Source organism: Panthera tigris, chromosome A3 (assembly GCF_018350195.1).
Source record: "Panthera tigris isolate Pti1 chromosome A3, P.tigris_Pti1_mat1.1, whole genome shotgun sequence".
NCBI classification, from domain to species: domain Eukaryota; kingdom Metazoa; phylum Chordata; class Mammalia; order Carnivora; family Felidae; genus Panthera; species Panthera tigris.
This window is the reverse complement of record NC_056662.1, coordinates 6,754,903-6,768,052: the sequence shown is the minus strand read 5'-3', so window position 1 is coordinate 6,768,052 and position 13,150 is coordinate 6,754,903. Positions and strand designations below refer to the sequence as shown.

Genomic DNA, 13,150 nt, shown 5'->3' with positions numbered 1-13,150 from the left:
ATTCCCATCCTCTACAAGCCTTTGCAATGTCCAGAGATGACGTTTTCAAGACAGCCAATCGGCATCCATGGGCTCTCTGCAGTCATTCCTGGGCACATCACACAGAGGCCTGGGCACTCCCTCCACCATGTGACAGAATCCATGATACTGAATAGCGCACAGACTGATCTGAATGCCTGGCCCTCCCCTGAGCCTCTGCCAAACCTCTCCCAAGATCCATGGCCATTTTTTCATTGCTGTGCCATCTAGGCCTTAATTACAATATTTTGGCAATGACTCAGCCTTTGCAGGCTGCCAAAAAGTGGGGCACGAACAAAGACAGGCTGTGAAATAGGTGGCCTTCTTCTGTTCTTGCCAGTGTTATCCATTATCCTCTTATCAATCACCCGGTCTCTGCTTAAACTTCAAGGGTCAAAAATGAAAAGTAACAGAAGGCGCTGTTTCCTAAGAAAGCAACAATGCACTTTGTATTCCAAGACATGCAGCCTGTTTCTACTGGTTATGAAATTAACTCTGAATCTCAAGAAGTGACCTCTGTACACCAAATTTGCAAAGGTCACATAAGGAAGTCCCTTCCTATGGGAAAGCGAGTGGGAATGTTTGGGGCTGGGAAGTTGTAAAATAACTGGGGTTTAATCTAATTCTCTCCAAGAAATAAATCTATAACTGGCATCCCCCAAAATCAGATGTCCCTATAAAGAGACACTTCTACTGTATCAGTGGCCACCAGCAATGCTATATTCCTGCCAATATTAAGCCTTCTGCATAACTCCCGAAAAATATACCATCCCCTCTAAGCAATGCACCAGAATATAGTAACAGGTCAAGCAGACGCGCCAGGCTCAACCCTTGGCTTAAAACACATGTATGTGTGTAATTTTATTCTGAGATTTCACTTTCTTCCAAGTAACCATCAGATTTCTTCCTCTGACCTGACGCTCAATGAGCTTCCAATAACCAATCGCCACTGTGCCACACTCCCCAACAGAGATGTTGCAAAGATTTTTTTCAAGCACATTGAAAATAATTTGAGGTACTTAGTGGGGACTTCCTGAATCAGATACAAGTAGCATAATTCATCAGCAGTAATGGAAATGGCTGATTAGTGTTGACTACACATAAGGCTGGATGTTGACTCTACGTTGTAATTAGAGCATCCAGGCACATAGAGATCCATAACTAAATGTGTCTTGTGGTCTCTACGATGCATGGCTCTCCAAAAAGAAGAACAAACCATTCTCCTCTTCTAATTGATGGAAAGGTCACGGAAAAGAATGCACCGTTCAGCGTATTATACGGTGTCCTGTCCGCAATCGTCCAACATTTAATTAAATGCATTGAAATATAACCTAGGGCTGTGCTAGACTTTATTTCCATCAAGATGGAAAATACTGCACCAAAACCCCTAAGGGACTGCTTAATTCTTTAAAAATTACAGCTATCTGAGAGTAAGCCCCAGAGAAGCATTCTCTGTCTGGCCAGCTGGAGAGTGCATTACTTAGGAACAATTAAGTAAGGAATGGAAATGTCACCTCATCCCTTCCCAGACGCATGTTGCAGCAGCATTTAACCTGTGCTCCTACACATCTGACTTCGCATACAACTGTGAACTACACAAGTGCCTCTGGAACTAAAAAGACTCTGGGTGCTGTTAGGGTTGAAATTACAACCCGGAGTCAGTTTTCAGTTTTAGGATTCCTTAGGGAACCTAGGCTGATGCCCGGTGGGGTGGGGGTGGGGGGGGGTTCTCATCAGCCAAACCCCAGAGCTCCCGGTGGCTAAACAGAAGCCACAGATTTCATCAGTTCCTCCCCACCTCCTGCCCTCAACCCCACAGTCTGTCTTTCCCTGCGAATTTGCAATTCTCAGAAAGGACAGGAGCAGAGGCAGGAGCAGCGGTTTCCCAGCGCTTCCCAACGGGAGCTCCCCGCAGCCGCCCTTCCTTCCTCTCCTTTCCTCCACAACTTTTCTCCGAGTACCACAGGAAGGCTTTCGGCTGCAGAGGCGCCTGCAACGTCTGTGTGTGTGTGGGGGGGGGGGGGGGGGGATCCTGCCCGCGGAAAGGTGGGCGAGATCTGACCCACGCCAGCGCTGCCCACCCTCTCCGGCCACGTGCGAGATCCCTGCAGAGAATGTGGACCCGCGAAGCTCTCTTTGGGGAGAAGCTTCTTCAGCTGCGGGGAAACCAATCATTCATCCGGAGACCGCGAGGGTGCCGCGGGAACCGCCTCCGCGGCACCTGCAGAGGAGTCTGAGCGGGGGTCGGGGGGTGGGGGTGGGGGGGGGGGGGGAGGCAGGCTCTGGCCAAGAGATTGCGAGGTCCGGGGACCAGGCTCCCGCCGGCTCCTATGGACCTGTTGCTGTGAAAAGTCGTCCTGAGCTCTGTCTCTCCTTGCTGGGCTCAGCGCTCCCAGCCTCTCTCCCGCTGTCCCAGCCGCCTCCTCCAGAGGCCAGGAGGGAATGCGGGCGGGGGCGGTGGTGGGAGAGACAGAAGTTTCAGACCCAGGCGCATCCGGAGAGCCGAGGGCCGAAACGATCTCCCACATCCCAGTCAGATCAACTTGAGCCTGAGCAGGCAGCCCCCGGTCCGGGCTGCCGGGAGCTCGCCCCCCGCCCCGCCCCGCCCCGTCCTCCGCCAGCACGCAAACACACACACCCGGCACCCGGCCTCCCTCGGGGTCTGACCTGATCGAAGTAAATGATGCGCGTCTTGTTGCTCATCTCGGACGGCTCGTGGTTGGTGCTCCGCACCGCCGAGAAGGCGACCTTGGAGTTGGCCGCCCGGACCGAGATCCCCAGAGGCGAGGAAGAGGAGCCCTTGGAGTCCGCGGCCGGGTTCGAGTCGCACACCACCAGACACTTGCCCTCCAGCACGATAGGCTCCGTGTCGTTCTGCGCCCAGACGGGCAGCCCCGGCAGGGTGAGGGCGAGCAGCACGGCCGGTACCACGGACAGCGCCCGGCGCCCGGAGCCCATGGTGAGCCGCGTGAGCCGGCCGCGGCCCGCCGGCGCCTCCGCTCGCGCGCTTCGCCTCGTACCCCGGGACCCCGGCGCTCGGGAAGACGCCCGCGGCTAGACCCACAGCGCTGCAGGGACGGCGGCGGCGGCGGCGGCGGCGGCGCGCACACTTCCCCCAATTCTGTGGTCTGGAGTCAAAGGCTCCGCTCGCGCTCTCTCGCTGGCTCCGTTACCTTTGTCCTTTAAGGAGCTCATGCAGAACCCCCTACCCCACCCTCCTCCGCCCAAGAATCAGCCCTACCTGGGGCCCCCGCACCCACCCTGGCTCCTGGACATCTAAAAGTCACCAACCCCCCACACTCACACCTCAAGGAGGAAAACGGTAAGGAATTCTCACCCCAAGCCCAAGCACCCCCCAGGTGGGCGACGGAGCAGGAAAAACAAAGGAGGCTCCAAAACAACACAAAACAAAACAAAAGCCTCGGGGTTGGTGGGCGCCGAGCGATGCGGATGGCGGTCCTGGACGCGTCGGGCTTGCGGCACGGACGAATTACACAGGCAGAAGGTGTTTCCCGGACTGAGAAGAACGCGAGGCTGCGATCATGACCAGGACCCTAGCGACTCCCACTTTCGCCCGGTCAAAAATTCCCCGCACCTCGGCGCCTCTCGGACGTCGGCAGGTAGGCGGCAGCCAGCGGGGTCCCGGGCTCGGAGAGCACAAATTCGCGGGATCAGCTCCAGGGCGCAGGGCGGCTCGGCGGCGGGGTCCTCTCCCAGCCGCTGCCGCGCGCCCGGAGTCCCTGCGCACAACTTTGTCTGTCCTCGCGCAGCCGGGAGGGCGCCAGGCGGGCACACGCGCGCTATTTATAGGAGCGCGGCGTCCGGCCGGGCCGGCCTCCAGCTCACCCCGCGGGCTCCCGGGAAAGGGGGAGAAGGGGGCGGGTGACCCCAGCGAACGGCTCTCGCCCGGCGCTGAACGCACCCCGGAGCAAGCACGGCGCACGCCGCCGCTGTCTGCCAAGGTCCGAGGCCGCCCGGCCGGGGGAGCGCGCGGCGCGGAGAGTGTGTGCCCGGAGAGAGGCGCGCACAGCCCCGCGCTCGCCCGGCTCCGCGCCTGCTCGCCCCTCCTCGGTCTGGGCGGGCGGAGGGGGCTGCGGCTCCCCTCGCCCCTCCCCGGCGCGGCACTCCGCCGCCGAGCGCTCTCCGAGCCGAGCGCGGGGCTGCCAGCCCGGGGTGCGGAGCCGGGTGCGCGGCGGCGCGCTGCCGGGGACCCGGGGACCCGCCGGCGTCCCGACCGCGGCTGGCCCAGAGCCGGCCCCAATGCGCCCTGGCGCCGGGCGAGCCCTGGGGAGCCTCGGGGCGGACCCAAGCCGGGGGGCGGGGAGGGGGTGGGGGGAGACTGGGGGCGCCAGGAGGAGGTGCTGGATGCCTTCGGCTCCGGAAAGAGGAGCCTTAGAAGCTGTAGGGGCGCGCGCCTTCCCGCCCGCCCCGCGAATCCACCCCAGGCCAGGCCAGAGAAAGAGTGTGAGAGAGTTAACAAGGGGAGAGGAAGTCCTCCGAAACCGGATCCCCACAAAAAGGCCAACTCCACTGCTGAGAACACAGCGCCTTTCTCCCCTCCTGATGCGCCGCCCTCCCTCCCGGGCCACCCCACTGCCGTCTTGGCCTCGGATTGGCAAGATTTACCTTTCCGCAGCCACCACTGGGAAGGAAGGGCTTGTCTCGGTCTGGCTGTGAGGACTTGGCCAAGTCACTTACCCTATCTGAGAGGGCAGGACTCCACTAGGTAAGGTCCTGTGCTGTTTGTTAGTATTAATCTAAGCTCCAACCTAAAAGGCCTTCTGAAGAATGTCACCACTTCCCCAAGCACTGATGTCCACCCGAAGCCTGGCATGGCTTTCCACATAAACCCTTGCTACACTGGGTGAATCTCTTCAGGCTCTCAGCACAGTGGGCTGGGGTAGCAGCTGCAATTTCCTCTCATTTGATGCTGTCTTTTGAGAGCAGAGGCAGGATCCAATTTCTGGCTCCTCTTTCTCTCCTGTAGGGATAGGCACCGTGCCTTCCTTTTCCGGGATATCTGCTTAGGAACTGGGACTTGGGTTGTTCAATTCCAGGCTGGAAAGGGTTTGAGAAGAAAAGGTCCGTTGGCGACAGAATTGTTAAATCCTCAATAAGCTATGTTCCCCACCAACCCCAGTATCCTCTCTGCGTCTTTTGCTTCTCTGGGCATCTTCCTTCCTGCAAGAACTCAGATGGAAAGAAACTTTTTCCCTCCTACCTCTTTTCCTCGCCGGGAGTATTTATTCACAGCCACCAGATCTAGCAGATTGACCATAGCAGGGACTCAGTTGACTACGAATGACTAGATGCTTCCAAATAGAATGTAATTCTTCTTCATTCACCTAATAGTATAAACTGGTATAAAGGAATCTCTCTTGGTAAAATTCAAATTCAAAGCCTCCTAGGTAACTGGAGATGAAAATCTTGGTTCCCTATAAAAGACATCCCACTATTCAGGACGTTGTAAAGATGAGGAACACTGCATTTTCCGTTGACTCCTACTAAGAGAAGTGAAATGACATTGTGAATCATAGGTCCCGTCTCCTTTCCCACCACAGCGGACTGAACAGGGGTAGCCTGTGGGTTCTACTGCTATGGATCCATTTTATACCAGAAGCCCATGACTTGTACATCCTGACTGAGCACTTGAGTTGGGGCTACCAAACTTTCTCTTTTTGGGATCTGAATGAGACGCTGAGATGGCTTCCAGTAAGCACTGGGTCCTGCAGAGGAGAGGTCTGTAATCTCCTGAACTGGCCACGGAAGAGCCACATTCAGGTCGACACAGAGGAGCGTGTTGGAAGAAACAGGACTGACCACACTTCTAGACAGAAGCCAGTTCTGGAGACCATGCACTTCTGAGAGATGGAGGGGGCGGGGGGGGGGGGGAGGGGAATGAATAGTGAATCTCCAGTCCTGATTCCTGCTCACAAGAAGTCCAGCAACACTCTCGTCTAACTTTGCGTTCCTGGAAAACCTCCTGTGTCCTCGCAGTAAAACCCATTTCATGCGAGCTCATTTTAGTAACCTACTCCTGTTCCTTGCTGGCCCGAAGCCTCATTAGAACAAAATCCCAGGAATCAGACCACATATGGACACACATCGCCTGCCAGAAGACATAACAATCCAACCCCCTGCCCATGGGAAATGGTTGTCCTCACATGTGGGGAAGGGAAGCATCACCTGCTCCCCACCCTCGCCTCCAGCCCCAGCATCCCCAGGACAAAAGCAGCAGGATCAAGTCCAAGTTCAGCCACTGCACAGATCTGTTTCTTTCTTTTCCTTTTTTTTTTTTTTTTCATTTGAAAGTGTACTATTAGAAAACCTCGTTCTGACTCAAACGTCTCCCTGCTCTGAGATTCCCAGATTATAATTGATGCCCGGGAATTTTGTTCTTAGACCTTTAATGATTTCATGTCTCTGCAGTTGGGCTAAACTTGAAGTATATGAGTAAAGTATGTTAGAATATGAACTGGTCTTGCCTAGGAAAGACTACTCCTGATGTCATTGACTCATTGTGTGACCATCCCTTAGAGGAACCACGTTCCAAACAAGCCCAGGATAATAAGGATCATGAGCGATTTTGTTTCCGAAGAAAATGTCTTGAAGAAGGCAACGACGGACACGTGGTATTGACCTCAAAGGACCTCGCCTGAAAAATAACCCCGTGGTTGAATGCAAGAAGAGTCTGTGCATCAGCACCCCCGGTCAGTCATGCCAAAGGTGGGAAGTTGAGAGAGCGGGAGGAAGGGAGGGAGGGAGGGAGCGAGCGCGGTGGGAGAAACTCACATCACCAGACTGCGGTCCACTGGGACACCGAATTCCCCTTTGCCCTCTTCGGTGATACTGACCAGCCCATGCAAACACTCCTCTTCAAGGGAGGATAAGGAGCTTGCGGATAAAAAGGCTCTGTGAACAACCTATACTACGTGACCCCTGAAAGTTTCAGAGCCGTGCCGAGTAAATCCCCAGGACCCCCTCTGGAGACACGGAGACTACCGACTTGCTTTGCATGAAGAGGGTGTTCTGGGGAAAAGTAGATGGATGACTTAAAACCCATTTCTAACCGATGTTATGATTTAAAAATTGCTTGAGACACTTCACCTCTACAGTCCCTTCCAAGTGCCACGTTGGACAAGGTCCGTGTCTAAGGTGCCAGCAAGCCAGCAGGCTTCTGGGTTACAGGTGCAGACAGATTCCAATGCCTCTCTTTGGCCTTCCCATGATACCCCACACTCCTGTCATTCATTGTATCTTTCACAGTTTTCTGAAGTTGCTGATTTATTTGTTGTGTTTTCCATGCATGGTCAACTCCTCAGGAGCCCAGGCTTTAGCAGAGAGCCCGTAAATGGGGAAAAAATTAAAGTTTATTGAAAACAGCAACATATCATTGCACTCATTTCTCATAGAAGAAATAAGATGCCACTTATTCTCTGTGATACAAGTATGACAGGAAAAGTAAAATTCTTTCCAAAATTTGGGGGGGGGGGGGGAGGCTTGAAATGTTTAGTCTACCTGTAACTAGCAAGAATGGAAGGCCAATGAAGCACAAAAGGGATTTATTGGAAGGACCCTATGTCAGAGTCCAAGGGCAGAAGTGAGCCTTGAGAATGAAATGAAGCCTCGTAGATTACCCAAAACATTGCCTGCCTCTCTCTCTTCCTTCCTCTCCCTCTCCCTCTCCTCCATCCCCTCCCCGTCCACCTCCCTCTCCCCCTCTCCTCTTCCTCCTCCTCCTCTCTCTCCCCACTTCCTCTCCATCTCTCCATCTTCTCTTTCCCTCCCCCGCCTCCGCACATTTGTGTTGCTCTTTTGTTCACTGCCATCTAGCTTCCTCTGGAGCCTACCTGACGCACAACGGCAACAGACACTCCCAACTTTACACACAGCAGATCCATCCACCCAGAGGACACCCCAGGATCCCCGGGAAGAGACCCACTGCCCCATCGGATACCAAATGCCCACCCCTTGGCCCGGGAAGCAGAATTTGAGTGCACACAACTGATTCCCGGCAAGCAGGTATGTTGCCAGAGCAGGGGTCAAGGGACGATTCCCGCAAGAGTGGTACAAGTAGCAGGTGGTGGCATGGGAAGGAAAAGATACGGATTCACCTGCATTGTGCGATTCCACGTTAATGGTCTGGAAGTCCCTACACATACAGATATGTTTGAATAAGCAGAGAGAAAAAAAAAAAAAAACCATGAAAAGGTAGACAGCAAACTGTCAGCATTGGAGGAACGACAAAGGAAAGAAACCCCTTATCCACGGGGCTCAGATGTTTATTACTGGAATGGCCACGGCAAACATACAGGATATTGTGGTTCACGTTTAAAATATATACTTTTTTTACTTTTTAAAATTTAATTGAAGTTTGGAGAGAAAAGGAACTGACATTCTTTCTCACATGCAGCACTGGTTGAACTGCAATTTTCTTTATTTTGTTATATTGATCCAACTCTAAGGAATCATTCACTCAATGTCTAGGCAGATGCCCATACATAGAAGGCCTCGCAGCATATGTTTAAGAAATAAAATTACACTGCAACTAGTAAAGCTCTGATCACATTTTAGAGTCAACCGGGCTCTTTATGTAACATGTAGGGAGAGCCCCAGCTCAACGCATGATTTGTACGTGGCCACTGTCGGTTTCTGCTGCGTACATAAGGAGGGTCTGAATGTACAGTCCGAACCAATGGGCCCCAGTTGTAAGAATCTGCTGGAAGGCTTATCATCAAGGCAGACTCTCTGTCCCTGTGCCGAGATGATGGTTTTGCCCATGAACTGGGGAATACGTTTATTTTATTTTTTTATTTAAAAAAATTTTTTTTTCCAACGTTTTTTTTTTTATTTATTTTTGGGACAGAGAGAGACAGAGCATGAACGGGGGAGGGGCAGAGAGAGAGGGAGACACAGAATCGGAAACAGGCTCCAGGCTCCGAGCCATCAGCCCAGAGCCCGACACGGGGCTCGAACTCACAGACCGCGAGATCGTGACCTGGCTGAAGTCGGACGCTTAACCGACTGCGCCACCCAGGCGCCCCTGGAATACGTTTATTAACTAGCACCCGGGTGGCTGTGAAGCAGATGGTGCTTTGACTTTGTAGATGCTGCTGGTGGGGTACAACCACCAAGGGTCCATCTGCAGTCAGGCTGATTAGCCTTTTGGTTGAAAACAGGGTATTTAGAATCATCTTTGTCTCCTATTAGCTTCATGTCCATGGGGAAAGTTAGAAACCTCCCTTTAGCCAGGAAAATGGCAATCATAAAAATAATGCCTAGCCCATAGCTCCCCACGGGGACTGAACAGGGAAATGTACACAGGGCACCTAGCACAGTATCAGGAACCCAGGAGGCATTTAATCACATGTAGTGATTATTACCGTGAATTTACGGAATCTATTAATGACTAAAGGGGAGAGGTACACGGCAGCACTCTGGACCAAGGCCCATCAGTGGTTGGCGAGCACTGGCCAGAAGTCAACCCCACAGACATTATAAGGGGGAAGAATACAGCATGCCCAACATGTGACAGAGACTCAAGGTTCAGACACCCTGTGCAGAGAGAGGAATCACAGCCACATGTTCAGAGCAGGCCCTGCCATACGATAAGTGCCCGAGTGCTACAGCTATGACACCACAATGCATGCCTAAAGCTCTTATGTGACATTAAGGCACTAGGCAGGTTTGTGAGTTCCCTGCCAGGGACAAAGAGCTCAATTTTCCTTTTATTTCTTTCTGCCTCGCTCTCTTAATTATTGGGTCTCAAAACTCGAAGTATCTGCGAGAAGCATTTAGCAGAAACAGATGCTCCAAAGGGAAAACCGTACAGGAAGTCAAGAACAGCTGGCCTGAAACGGTCATCACAGCGAGGAAGGAATCAGAAAGGCACTGCAGTTGTCAAATACCCTGGTGTCCTTAGAGCCAGACAGAGGGATCCTATGGAGCTGGCAGTCCAAGTATTTATCTAGCAGTTGGAGGGTCAAGTTGGACTTGATCTGTCCTGAGTTTAAGAGTGTGAGTTTCTCTTAAGGGGGCAAGAGCAAGAGTTTCACTCCAAAAGGTGACTGTCTTCACCATAAGCACCTGCCGGAGCGAGTATGAGGCGAGACACCCGTCTCCGGAGGCGGCCGCCTCTGATATGAACACCTTGCACCACAGAGAGTGATTCTAGGGTCTATGGAGAAGTATTTTCCCACAATATGGCCACGAAAAGCCAGCCAACCCCGTTATCCGATGCTCAGCTGAAGGAACAGCAACCCGTTTCCACTTTGAAGGAAAAGCTGGAGTGTCCGCTCCCTCGGAGCTGGTGCGCAGACACCACGGGGAGAATCCCGAGGGTTCTCAAGGGGAAGCTGGACTCCAAGCAGTCTCTCTCTTGTGCACTAACTTTAGAATCTACTCGAATATAATGCGACTCCACTGTTTTTTTTTTTTCCTTTTGTTTGGAGAAACTTCAATTGCTGATAATGTCTCCCAATTAACTGAAAGATAGATCTAATTACCCCCAGTTCACAGATGGAGAAATAGAGGGTCTTGCCAGCAGGTGCTTTGCAAGAGTAAATGATCGGGCTGGATTTGATCACAGGACACCTGCCTTCACGCCCGAAGCTCCTTCCCCTACATCACAGGAGAGAGGTGGAATCAAAAATGCAAGGGGGGGGATGGAGTGCCTGGGTGGCTCAGTTGGTGAGCAGCCCACTTCGGCTCAGGTCGTGATTTCATGGTTTGTGAGTTTGAGCCCCGGCATCAGGCTCTCTGCTCTCAGCACAGAGCCTGCTTCGGATCCTCTGCCCCTCCCCTGCTTGCAGTTCCTCTCTCTCTCTCTCTCTCTCTTAAAAATAAATCAACGTTTTTTAAAAATGCAAGGGGATTCCAGTAGGTTCAGAACCATTTTTTTGTCAGTTGCATGACACCAAATTCAGAAGAGAAATTGCTTATGTTCCTAGAATTATTAATGTCAGTAGAGGGCATGTGGGAGTGAAACTTACAGCAGAGGAAGAAGATAGGCTGTAAATCACAGAATGTTTAATAAAAGCTGCTGACCATAAACCCAAGGTGGGGGGTGGTATGTATGTATATGTACACACACACACACACACACACACACACACACTAAATATGTACTGAATATAATTGATTAGATCATCTTATGACCTTCTCATAGCTTTCCGTACTTTCCGTTTAGAGTACTTACTGGAACGACAGTTTTACATTCACTGGTCTTGTTATGGGGCTCCGAGTATCATATACTTCCCCTACTACACCAGAGGCGCCACGAGAGCAGAGGTGGGCTGCCTTTTCTCGTCATCGATGCCCCCGGAACAGTCCCTGGCACACGGCACAGGTGTGTTAGATGTTCGCTGCAGTTCCCGGATAAAGACTGTAACTTCAGCTACCTTCCCTGAGTGGACTGCCAATTATAACCCTAGAGGGCTGCAAAAACAACTTCTGTTTCCCCTCTGATTCTCACTAATTATCAGTGATGTGTAAGGGAGCCCTCCTTCCATACTTGGAATGGAATAGGTGTCTGGAGAAAGTGTTATGAAGTTGCCCTTCCTTTCCTGGACGCCCGTTCCCACGGCTGTTCCTTGATTCCCACTCCCCCAGCTGGACTAGGAGTCCCTTCCTTCTGGCCGCACTCCCAGCTCAGCCTCTTTCTTGCCTACGACAGGGGTTGTGAGGATGCCTCCTTTGCTAGGTCGTGGGCGCAGTGAAGCAAACTCTCCCCTGCTCTGTCCTTTGCCTGCTAATTGGGTACCTGCAGGGTTCCAGGAACACGCCCAAGGCGATGGGCCATGGCTTCTGAATCCGCTGGCTTCTGCCTATTTCAGCTGGCTGCGAGCGTCCCACATGACAAACAGTACACCAAGTAACTTGACTTTCTTGGCCATCTGTCTGTTGGCTAAATAACCACCTCTTGGATAGACCAACTCATCACTTAGGCAGCTGGTGTTTTGGCGATTGACTGAGCTGGGTCCAATATTTCCTGACCACACACACACCCAAAATGAATTTCACAGAGCTTTACATGGGCTTTGTAGAGTCTTTATAAAGCAAAACTGGATAAGAAAAGCCAAATGAGTGAGAAAATAGATGGGCTGTGCTTTAGAGCAAAGCTTTCTAAGGCATGAGTCACTAAATTTCTCCCCTTTTGTGGCTGTGTCTTATTCTCTCCTCCTTTGCCTTTCCACACTTCCTCTGCTTTTCTATAACCATCTTTCTATAATTTTTCCCCCTGAAGTTCCTAGTCTTATACTCCCTTCAACCAACATTTAATTAGGGCTTGGTGTGTACAAGGCGAGGGTCGCAGACCTGCTTTCTGGGGCTGCGGTGCATACACACTGTTCTTCTGGGTTGTTCATTGTCAGAAACCCCCTCCCCACGTCTAGAGACTCTTCCTTCTTGACGAAGCAGAGCCCCTCGCCCAGCACAGAACCTGAAAATGCCAGGTCCTCATTTTCCAGCTTCCCCTGCAGTGAGGGTGCAAGTTGTGACCCACACACTGCAAATCAGACACACATACCCCCAGACATTGAATTCGAAGTCTGTGGGAGGGAGCAGGGACCTCATGGCACCCCTTCCGGGGAAAGTGGCAGCAGAGGCAGTGGTGCTGGGACGGTCATCAGCATCACCATCCAGGGCAGGCGGTGACGTGGAGCAGGCTAGGGGGTCTACAGTCAGGGGTCTCCACCCTGTCTGGGTGTTCACAGTTCTGCAGCAGGAGCCAGGCCAAGGTCATTCCTGCCCGTGTCGCCTCCAACCCGCCTCTCCAATCCTCTACTGAAAGAACCACTCGATGTATTTGACTAAATTCCCTTCCTACTGAAATTGGTCAACGAGTCAGCGTTGGTTGTGTGAAAAGCTAGACGCTGGATACTGAAGCTAACCAGGGACCGTACATGGGTGACCCCAGCAGGAGATAACCGGAAAAGGCTGGGGCACCCGTGCCTCATCTCCAGCAGGCAGCCACTAGTAAACCCTATACAAGGTGAACCTAGTAATGCTTTTTCAACAGAAAGATAAATTCAGATATCCTGGTGAAACCCTCACTTTTGGACGTGAGCAACCGGTTCAAAAATGTTTGTCAGTTACCCAAAGCATGGCTGTGGGCTGTACACAGAGCTCTGGG

The 13,150-nt window shown here is 52.3% G+C and overlaps 1 protein-coding gene across 2 annotated transcripts in view; it reads right to left on the bottom strand.

Annotated features, from left to right (window-relative positions):
• The window catches only part of CBLN4 (cerebellin 4 precursor), a 74,293-nt gene extending 71,317 nt beyond the window's left edge, over nucleotides 1-2,976 (bottom strand). For both annotated transcript variants that reach the window (XM_042980111.1, XM_042980112.1), the window contains exon 1: nucleotides 2,686-2,976. In XM_042980111.1, the coding sequence (XP_042836045.1) occupies nucleotides 2,686-2,976 (291 nt within the window). The remainder of the gene's footprint in view (nucleotides 1-2,685) is intronic.
• Nucleotides 2,977-13,150: the final 10,174 nt, after the last annotated feature.